The sequence below is a fragment of the Epinephelus fuscoguttatus genome, linkage group LG24 (assembly GCF_011397635.1).
Source record: "Epinephelus fuscoguttatus linkage group LG24, E.fuscoguttatus.final_Chr_v1".
Lineage (NCBI taxonomy): Eukaryota > Metazoa > Chordata > Actinopteri > Perciformes > Serranidae > Epinephelus > Epinephelus fuscoguttatus.
This window is the reverse complement of record NC_064775.1, coordinates 3,228,160-3,239,379: the sequence shown is the minus strand read 5'-3', so window position 1 is coordinate 3,239,379 and position 11,220 is coordinate 3,228,160. Positions and strand designations below refer to the sequence as shown.

Sequence of the window (11,220 nt, the reverse complement as noted above, 5' to 3'; positions counted from 1 at the left end):
GGTGTTTGAGCAGCTGTAGGTGGTTTTTGGTAACCGTTTTTAATGAGAATGAAGGTTTTTGCATTGGGACGCTCCTCACGTTTCTGCACTCTAAGGCTTGTACTTCCGAAACTGTGTATTATTCTATGTGATTTGGCTGTTTGGCCACACGCAACCAAAACTGTGGTTCTTTGAAACCAGAGTCCAGGGTGAAGTTTTTGGAAGACTCCGGTGCCAGCGTTTGCATGTAGATAGGATAACCGCAGTATTTTATTTCCTGTCTTTGTTTGGCGTCAGAGCGACGGTAAATAGCTAGTGAAATGGTAGACCACACAAACATGCTGGTGCTAACTTTATTTGTGAGCGTGCTGGATGGCATATCCAGCTGCTTGACCTAATGACCAAGGAAGGAGGCTGCTCCTGTTGCTAGCAACCCCATCTACACTACCACGAAAGCAGCGACGGGCCTACCAACAGAGGTTCTGGATCCGGCCAGGTCGGACTTCCGTTGGCAGGCCCATCGCTGCTTTCATGGTAGTGTAGTTGGTCGTTCAGGCGCCTCTGCTGTTGAATTAGGTCGCGCTAGTTTTGTGGATCGGGTTGTTTTTATTTTCAGCACTTCCCTATTCCGGTATTGACTCTGACTTCTGATTGGTTAAAATAGCCTTTCCATTTTTTTGGGAAACCAGAGCCCGAAAAACTTTGGTTTCAGAAGTATACGGGTCCGTGTGGACTAGGCCTAAGGTCCCAATCACACAGAATGCATCTTGCAACCTGTAAAGACCCTAAAAAAGAGGCTGGATCACGGGGAGTACTACCAGTTCACCCAGGAGCTTCTCCTCAATGATGGCCATTTCCACAACAACCTGCAACCTGCTGTCTATCGTCAGGCCATATAGCTCTGGGTATCCAGCAACCGCTACCACCAGTTTCTCCTCCACTGTTTACCCACTGTAAACTTGTTGTCGTGACCACCACAGAAGGCCCGCCAATCCAGTTGGACGTTGGGAGAAAAGATGACGAAAAAAGAGACGACATGGAGCATTTTTTTGCTTTGAGTTGAAGTTTTTGGCGAGACGTGGCAAAAACATTGATTTTTCATGCAGTGGTCAATTTTGAGATTTTGGGCTAGTTTTCTCCTTTAATATGTTTTCTTTCAAACTGCTATAACGGAACCATTCAAATTCTACATTTAGACATTTATTTTATTACATTTTGTCGACTTGCGTAATTTACCAAAAAGTTAGCATTGTGCAGTGTAAGCCAACATGTTTATTAGTTGGGTCACTACAGTTGTCATGTTATTAAATGATCCATTTTCATGAGCTTTAAATACACTAAATTATTATTACTGAGGGCCTGAACATTTATTGTGTTTGTGAGGAATTGTTTCCAATAGAAATGTATTAAATTCCCCAATGTAAATCTTCAAACATCTCAGCCTCTGTAGCACACCAAACACCAAACTTTCCAGTTACACACCTAGCTATATTCTGAAGATATTTACACGGGGATTTGTTAATAAATCATTCCTAGCCTGATTTATGTGACATTTTATTCCCAAAAATATAGCGAAAATCAATTTTTTTTAAGGCTATGGACAGTGTATTTTTTTATTTTTCATTATTTTCTAGGTAATAAAAGCAGATATCCTTAAATCCCTCTGTCATTTCTTTTTCATCTTATATGTAAACAAAATGAAAAAAGAATTTTGCACCTGGCTTTATTAGATGTTCAGATTTATCTTCCTAAAACATATGCAAATTAGTGCATATTCAATGAGATAATGCCTAATTTGCATCATTAACCATTACATTTTTAAAAACTTGTAATACATTTTTTTCATACTATTATAAGTAATCAACTGAGGAAGTTTGCATTTGCGATCCCTTCAAGGGATTTCCGAACCAAACCAACAACTTAAAATTTCTAATACTCTATCTACAAGTTCCCGTTTCAGCTTTACACTTCCAACAACTATTGTTATTTAACGACACAATTTGAGACCATCAATTTCTTCCCCAAGGTCCCTTTGCCAAATCAATTTCACATTAAGAGACATATCACACAGGAGGGAGTTAGTTACTTCATAAAATTGTGACACCTTGTACCACCTCTGGTGGTATTTTTTTTTAAACGTATGTTATTTCCGTTTTTATCTTGATGGTGTATACTATTCTATCTGTCCCATAAAGCACTTGGTAACGGTGTTTTAAAAGGAGCTATACAAAAAAAGGTCATTTATTCATAAATGTCCTCACTTTCCAAAATGTCCTCTTTCTGTTGGTGAAAAACACATATAGGTCCTCATAATGTAGCATATACAAGTACACACACACCAATATAGATCAAGCAAATATATTTTGATGCTGATAATTTTGCTATGGAACAAGAAAGAAGAAAGACAAATGAATAAATGATGAAACTTTTTTTTATTCCAGCTCCCTTCAGAAGACATTATACATAACTGTTCAAAAGTTTGGAATCGTCTGCTGTGGAGGAATAGTTGGGTGCAGTCTAATGTCTGAGAGGACTATGCTATATTTCTGAATGGTCTTTCATGACGAACCATGAAGAGCTAACATTATGTTACTGTGCGCCTTTTTGAACTGATGATACCAAAGATAATTTTAATTTGCGAACAAAAACTATATGGTGGTCAACAAATAAACAAATTGCAGGATGCAAAATGTGTTGGATACATTTGAAGTCGCACAAGACAAATATTAACATAGTTGGCAAGCTAATGCTTAGCTAGCGCTAGCTAAACAGCAAGGTAACGTTTACATTTTTTAAAAGCATCCATAATTGTTTTGTACACTTGATATATTTTTATCTCTTGTTAAAATGACAAAACATTTAGCGAACATAGTACGACTTGAAACTTGAAGATAAAGACTTGGGCCCCCCAGGAAGTGCTCTGGGCTTTGAAGACAATTTTCATGGTGGTGAATCAGTGGTAGTGCAATTTCCGGGGTCCGTCATGTGATGCCATTGGGCCCAAAATACTTTTTCTCATAAACTTACATTTGAAAAGTGGCGTCTATAAATCAGTGCATACAGTTGTTAAAAGTGTCGCAACCCCCAACAAGTCTAAAAGACCCGTAAGATTAAATTATTTCACACCTATTCAAATTAGCACTGCGCTAAATCAGCTGCTCAGCCAACGGAAGTTGGCGGAATCAGTGTCAATCATGTGAGTAATTTCATACAAGAGCAATGGAGCTTTTTTGGCTTCGTGTGCAACTAAGCAACTTTAAAAGGAACAATCGGTGCCCGACGCCAATGCTGTATCTCGGTCTCTTAATACATCCATGCCTGGTACTCGTTAATCTTGACTTCGGACTTCTTCTTTTTTTAGAGCCCAAACTATCTCGAATGTAACTAATGTTAGTTCATCTCCGTTACAATATTGATTATCAAACTTTTAAATGGTAGCGTATTTTTAAAAAGAAAAGTACCAGGAAGTAGTGGAAGAACTAAATAAATTCCTCTAACACTGCCTTTGATTATTTCTCTTCCCCAGTGCACACTTTACTACTATAATTTAAAAGAAGCCACAGCACCAGGAAGTAGTGCAAGGACTATTTAAAACTCTCTAAACCCTTCAGTGATTATTTTCGTATTTATTTCACCACAGATTATATATGCATGGATCAGTGGATCGAATCAGCAGCCCACGGATTCTGCAGAGATAATAAACGCCGTCTCAGGTGGATCAAATGAAGATTATCTGGCGCTGTTTCACAGCAACGATAACTTCTGAGACTTCAGGCTCTTTATTGGGACGAAGCTTAAGTCAGGAATCACCTGAGAAGACAAAACTGTGATGAGTCATGGTTTGGTCAGATTGTCGTTAACTTTCCTGATCATATTCCTGCTACTGAGAGTATGAACCCCTTTATATTAATGACCTCATGACCTGTATTCTAGCGCCGCCCACAAGACAAGCTTTACATCTTTAGCACCAAAAATAGCCAAATTAAACAAATTAAACACATACATACTGTGTAGTCCATCAGAAGGAGAGCCGTCTTTACTTATTCCAGGCCATAGTGATGAGGGCTGAGTTTCTAGCTGCATATTTAGACCTTAAAGATCTACGCCTCCTTTTTTCGTTGTCACACTCCTGTAAGATCGAGAGGATGGTCAGGTGTTAGACTTCAGACAGTGTCGGCTTTTTGAAGGTCAACACTTTGTGAATATTCAGCTCATCACTGTATCCTTTTAGTTCGACATACACATGTTATTTCAAGACACAGAAACGTATTCATTGTTTCTTCACTGTATTTTCAAACAGGTTGATTTAAAATTAAAATTCGTTGAAATATTCTTACGACACCACAGCAGCTTTTAAGGACAGAAATGTTTTGTAACGTTGGAGTTTTTTTAACCCAATCACCAGATTAAATATTGGTATTGAACAACCCTGGATGTGTTTCATTTGTGCGTTACTTCTAACAATGCTGTGGCTAATGTTTGGTTTGGTTTAGGCACAAAGACCACAGACGAACTCAGCAATGTCTTGGTAAAAAACTACTGCTTTTTGTGGAACTATTCCAGCTGCAGAAGTAGCTACCAGTTGCCTGCATGTTTGGTTCCTAAAAAGCTGCTGGAAGAGTAGCGACAGGTTGCTAAATCACAATCGCCTTTGCTGTTTGTCGTTCCAGAACAATGGTCTGCAGCTTGGTGACACGTCCTCCACTGTGCCCATTGCCTCTGGATGACTAAGTCAGCTCATATACGATGTCACTTTTAGAAACGTTGATATGATTCATATTAGGGCCCTGACACACCAAGCCAACGGTGGGCTGTCAGTGAGCATCTTTGCCCCTCGTCAGCCCCTGTTGGCTTTTTTTGATGAATGAAGCACTCTGATTGGCAGTTCAGCTCAGCATACGAGAAGAGAAACAGAAGTGAGGAAAGTAAACAAAAGCCCCCTTTCAATACCGTACCTTTGGAACCAAAGGTCACCCCTCAGACATGGTACTCAGATCTCAGAACAAAAAGAACAGGCTGCAGTGAGAGTCTCTCTCAATGGGATATTTGAAAATAGCAGCTTTCTGCATTTAGTCCTTCTCAGGCAAGCTCAGGGGTTTAGTGTTGCTGTAGCCCACGGGAACTACACTTTGCGATGCTTTTTTTTCTCCAAGTGAGGATTGGAATATATGCAGTTTACATAACCCGGTTGAAACTAATATACATAGAAGATCCACTCATTCCACCTTTTAGTACCAGATCTGTGTGCTAGGTACCCCAGCAGAGGGGGGACCAAACATGGGGACGGTATGGAACGGTGCCATTGGTACCATCCACAACTTGTCACAGTGGAAACACAAAAAAAACGGACCGAACTGAACTGAATTGTGGAAATTGGTGGAAACGGGGCTAAAGTACATGTCTGACATGTTAGTGCCATATGAACCATCTCGGACTCTGAGGACCTCAGGGACCGGCCTCCTGTTGGTGCCCAGAGTCAGGACTAAACATGGGGAATCAGGATTCCAGTTTTATGCAGCTAAAATCTGGAACAGTCTTTCTGGAGATGTGAGACAGGCCTCTACTCTGACAATGTTCAAATCTAGGCTCAAAACAGCTCTATTTCACTGTGCATATGACTGAAAGGATCTTATCTGCACTCTTCTCTTTTAAAGTTCATTTTATAATGATTATTTATGTTTTTATTTTGTATTGTGATTTTAATGCATTTTCTTGTTCTGTAAAGCACTTTGAATTGCTTTGTGTATGAATTGTGCTCTACAAATAAACTTGCCTTGCCTTGCCTAAAGGGCTAAAGTCAAGAGGGAGGGAGATCCTACAGGACTTAGCTCGTTCAGCAGAAACGTTTTCTAATGGTTTGTGTATTGTTCATTGGTGCACGGTAGATATGCTTTGTTCTTTCAATACTTTATTATGCGTTTAATGTGCTAACTGGCTAACTAGCATCACCATGGTCTTCTGCCTTTTTTAATGCCAGTGACAGATGTAATGTTGGATACAAGTATTTCCTGCACTCCTCTTACCGGAACACAGTTGTTGTCCTCTGAGGGGCACAGCTCCACTTGGCAGTTTAGGTAGATCTCGCCATCTTTCCCAGTGAACTGGAACATGTCGAAAGAGAAGGAGGAAGACAATCCCCGTCCGCTTTCGTACACCTTAACTGTCGAGTCATCAGGACATCTGCTCCGAAACAGGAAAACACACATGACGACATCAGCGGCATCAACAGTTGATCCTTACAGCCACTGACAGAGTCTCACCCATTCGTGATGAGGTTGTATCGTGGGTCATCATCAGCTGAGTGCTCGCTGGTTGCCCAGCAGGATTTGGTCACCAGGGCGATCTTGCTGTCTTCCAGCCCCTCCGTCTTCAGCACCACCCAGATCTTCTGGTTCAGCTGGACCTTCGTGTCTGTATCGATGAGGTGCAGGTGGAGAGCGTCGGTGTAGGTATTCATCACCAGTGTGTAAGTCCACTCTCCAGATTCAATGGTCTTGATCACAGAGCTGCAGAGCACACACACACACACACACACACACACACTCAAGCTGTCTGAAACTGGAACTACAACAAGCTGCACATTAACAACCAGATGAAGCTCAGCCGGCCTCCACACACCTGTCTGCGAGCTTGAAGGTCACGTCCTTGATCTCTGGCTTTTTGTAGAAGCAAGAGAAGTCGATATGTACTTGGTCGTGGCGGACGATGACTTCATTGGAGCCATCGTTTGCCATGATAACATTGGTGAAGGAAACTTTGCCATCTTCTTCCTGTATTGTGACAAGAACACAAATGTGTTTCCAGATCTGGAAAAATGTATTTATTTTATCACAGCGTTCAGATTATTTTCACATTCACCTGTGACATTTGCAAACCTGACAGTTATAAAAGGAAGACACAAGAAAGTCAAAGTACTTATACAGCACCAAAAGCTGCAGTTCCTCTAATGGCCACTTGAGGCTGGCCCCAAAAGCGAGTCAGTCCCCATAGGGGGTCTGTGGGGACTGACTCGCTCCTGAAATTTTCCAAGGAAATTTTTGTAAAAAATAACTAAATATAACACAATCTCAAAATAAAGATTGTACCTTTTAATATTAAAATTATTTGGGAGGAAAAATACACATACAAATATAATGTCTTATGGCATGTTTTGGAAGTTTTAAAACTATTCCTAGGGTTGCACGGGGAAAATACATCTCAAAGTACTAGGGCTTATGGCATGTTTTGTTTAAAAGGTCAGCAAATTTCCAGTAAAACTTTCAAGTGAAGTTGAGCTTGGGAATTTCGTGGATGAATAAATAAAAAAATTAATATAAAGATTGTACCTTTGCCGAGGGTTGCAAAAGCGTCAGCGAATTTCCAGTGGAAAAAAAAAAAAAAAATCCTGTACAAAGTTAATCACAAAAATGTTGAAAACTATTACATTTTTGTTATGTCTGTGCTTTTTCTTTATGTGTGTGTGTCTTATTATGCTTTGTAAACTGCTGCCATTTTTGTGCCTTGTAAAATAAAGGTTAGAAAAAAAATCCAATATAAAAATTGAAACTTTTAATAGAAAATTCATTTTGTGGGAAATACACATGAAAAAAAAAATATATGAAGGGCCGCACAGGGCTGCAAGGGTCAACACATCTCAAGTAAGTTCTGATATTTTTTTCAAGGGAAGTCAATCATAGGAATTTTGTGAAGAATATTAAAATCACAATTCAATAGAAAAATTATAGCTGCGATGGGTCAGGTCCAGGCATTTTCAGGCAATTCTGAGCAACAAGCAGAAGAATTGGAAGACATTTAGGAATTTAGCAACACAATCTGCCTTTTGCATCAGCTGAGGCTTGAACTCACAACCTCTGAGACTAAGAATCAGTTTCTATCTCACTGAGCTAATTAGTCAGTGACAATTCATGTGTAGCTTCACAAATTGACTAAGCCAGACGTGCAGGTTTAGCAGCCATCCATGCATGGACAAGCAGATTTCAAACCACTGTAAAAAATTCAGTTATTAAGACAAAAATCTGAAAATACACATATTGCATCTAGACAGCATGGAGATGTTGGTAATTTGTTTGTAACAATGATTGATTTGCTCCATAAGTGAAAAACTGATGTTTAAAATTACCATTTTTTACATTGACTCCAATTGTTCACATTAGAGCAAAATTCAAAATGCTGTCAAAAATTCAGTTTTTGAGATAAAATTCTGAAATTTGCCACACATCATCTACCATGACTCTAGAATTTTGTCTTTTTTTCATGAACATTGAAGATTTATTTAGCAAGAATTTGCATGTATATGTTTACAGTACCGTTTACAGTCAAACATTTTGATGCACTGTAGGCTCAATTTTTGATAAATCAAAAATCTGAGAAACTAGTTTTTGTAGGACAGTCTGAAGATGCTCTGTAGCAAGTTTGGTGTCAATTGTGCAAAAATTGTGGGAGGAGATAGGTTTAAGAAGTTTTACAGTTTTTGAAAAAAACAGAGTGATGAACTTCATAATTTTTAATAGGTTTAAATGTACAAAAGTTTCTTCAGTATTGGGGCTACAGTTTGATGAAAGTTGTGAAGTTGTAGCACGTATGGTTGATTTGTTGTTCAAAGTTTTGAACTTTAGATGCTTGCTGTAGCGCTACCATCAGGACTACTGGCCTGAGTTTACAGCTGAGGATATCTGGCATGAGACTGGACCTTTGTGCAAAGTTTGGTGAGTTTTCACCCATGGGAAGTATGATTTCCTCGGAAGAAGAAGAAGAAGAAGAAGAAGAAGAAGAAGAAGAAGAAGAAGAAGAAGAAAGAAGAAGAAGAATACCTAGGATTAGCTTAGCTGCCCAGACCCTAATTAGAAACTCATTTTGAGGGAATTACACTAAAGAAAAACTTTTGTTCAAAAGTACACCCAGAGTAGCAATGGGCCAGCACATTTCCAGTAAATTACTAGAATTTTTTAAGGGAATTAAATTTAAAAAAAAAGTTGGGAAAAAAACCTTGATTTCAATTTATTGTCAATATAAAATGTGAACCTTTTAGAAGTGAACTTATTTTAGGGGAAACACACAGGGAGGAAATCCATGGAGAAGCTGATGGAGGCCTGAGAAGACTTTGGAGAGAATAGGTCACAAGTTCAATACAATGTAAACTGAGTCAACTAATTTAATTAAAGTGAATGGGGCTTATAATAGCCAGTTTTGGGGGGTCAATCCCTGCTGATAGCCGTACAATATCTAAAAGGTAAAAGGTTTGTTTCTGTTTGCCTATGACATGATGTTATTTACATTTTATTCCCATTATCTATCATGGAAAGTTTCCACCTTACATATTCCAGAATTTCGCAGCCCTAGGAAAGCACCCACCTTGACCTCCGCTCCACAGGTTCTCTTGCTGGTGTCAAAGTAGAAGGTCACCATGTGGCTGTTGGAATCAAAGTCACCTTTGCACTCTTTGTCGTTGAGGTGCAAGACTTTGTAGTTGACGCCTTTGTCTTCCAGCAGACAGTTTGCCAGAGTAAGAGTAGCAGAGTTCTGCTTGCAGACAGTCGGATCACCTGAACACCCGACAGGACAAAGAAGTTAAAACATCACCACTTCACTTTGATTCATTTGAGCTAGCAATTAAATAAGTCAATACTCAGTAGCTGTCGTCTGTGATTCGGTCTCAAAGGATGTCTGAACCAGCTCTAAAGAAACACCACAAGCTCTCAGGAGGTTTCTCATGCCACAGATGTTTCACTGTACCTAAAGTGTCTGGGTAATTGGAGGCAAACAAAGCCCGACAGAAGCACCGGGTTCCACCTGGCTTCTCGCCGCAGAACTCGTCTTCACTGCAGTAGTGGTCAAGACAGGGCCGAGGCTCGGCAGCTACAGACAGACACACAGACAAATGAGCTTCACTCTCAAATGAAGGATGAATGACATGAAAATAACACATATGCAAAAGGTATACAGTCTGAAGGTGTCTCAGTTTACCTAGTGACCTACATTATTACTGGGCAGCACACATATCCAGATTCCCATACTGGATCACTGCATTTTCTGACCAAGTAGGCCCAACTTGGTCACTCATGGAGCTTATATCACTCCTGACTCCCTCAGAATCTGAACCTTCATACACTACCTATTAGATCGTAACCTGCATGGGAAGCATCTAATGTCCAAGGTATATGCTTCCATTCAAAACAGTAACCCACTTACTTTGGCTGACAACAAAAAAGTTTGGGAAGAAGACAAAGGGCAAGAACTATCAGCACAGATCTGGACAGACAGTATAGCCCGCGTCCTTATAAGACATGGATTAATACAATACAACGTCTTCCACCGACTACATCAGAGGTGGCTGGTTTTGAGTCATGACTCCTTCTATTCTGGCTCACAATAACACAACAAGACAAACACATTTTAAGACTCTTATGTAGCCTACAGCCCTGTGGGGGGGAGGCAGGTTTTGCCTCCAGCTAACAGACTGACATCATTGGGACGTTGGGCCTAAAAGGGACTCGTTTGAGGACATGGGGACTTAATAATTGTACCAATGCATTATATACAATTTTGGCTTAATAATCCCAAATATCGAGGAGAAATCGAAGTGCATACCATACGATAAATATACTTTACTTATACTGAACATAGATTTTGACTTCATGAACTCCAGCATTAAGGTTGTGGACGGTGTATTCAACCCAAAGTCACTCTGTTTCAGTCAAAAATTAATTCTACTTCCTCTCGTCTGTAAGATTAGAAATAGTTTGAGCCTGGAACAGCAGGGGTAAATCATTTCAATGTGATCTCAATAAAGAAAAACTGAGTGATGATCTTACAGCAGCCGTCCGTTGAACTCCAGTCCACTGTTATTCTGTGTTTCAGCTTGCAGGACTTGGCGTAAGCCTCGAAAAACTGGCATTTGTGACCGTCCACCTCCGGGTAGTGGCACAAAATGTTTGTGCAGGCAGTGATGTAGGGCGTTGGGTCAATTTTATCATTGCAGGCATTGAAGGGAGCCTGCTTCATGAGTTCACAGCTGTTCCAGCCATGCAGAGAAGAAGAATGAGAGCAAATTAGGAAATAATTTTGCTTCAGTCCATTTTTGTCAGCGTTTAGCTTTTCAAAAACATTCTCACTGTGGTCAAAAACATGCTCTGATATGTTCAGTTCTTACTAAGAAGTTAAGGGCTGGCATTCTGGATCGTCATGGTCATCGGTGTGCTCCTCCTCACAGCTAGGGGGCGACAAACAGCACATTAAGGCTGA

General features: G+C 40.0%; 1 protein-coding gene across 1 annotated transcript; it reads right to left on the bottom strand.

Moving 5' to 3' along the window:
• Window positions 1–2,581: 2,581 nt before the first annotated feature.
• On the bottom strand, window positions 2,582–11,184 carry LOC125884899 (uromodulin-like). The gene is made up of 9 exons (XM_049570169.1): window positions 11,129–11,184; window positions 10,791–10,990; window positions 9,712–9,834; window positions 9,331–9,521; window positions 6,598–6,749; window positions 6,240–6,485; window positions 6,003–6,159; window positions 3,987–4,108; window positions 2,582–3,789 (listed from the first exon to the last, which is right to left on the bottom strand). Exons 2-8 carry the CDS (start codon window positions 10,978–10,980, stop codon window positions 4,016–4,018), a joined length of 1,152 nt encoding a protein of 383 aa, XP_049426126.1. The 5' UTR covers window positions 10,981–10,990; window positions 11,129–11,184; the 3' UTR covers window positions 2,582–3,789; window positions 3,987–4,015.
• Between the last annotated feature and the right edge of the window lie 36 nt (window positions 11,185–11,220).

Excerpts from the sequence above, each read along its gene's own strand:
- LOC125884899 (XM_049570169.1), bottom strand. The coding sequence starts at position 10,980 with ATGAAGCAGGCTCCCTTCAATGCCTGCAATGATAAAATTGACCCAACG. Across the intron at positions 9,522-9,711 it reads CAATTACCCAGACACTTTAG|GTGATCCGACTGTCTGCAAG; the intron begins GTACAGTGAAAC and ends TCGGGTGTTCAG. Across the intron at positions 4,109-6,002 it reads AGGACAACAACTGTGTTCCG|GAGTGTGACAACGAAAAAAG; the intron begins GTAAGAGGAGTG and ends TCGATCTTACAG.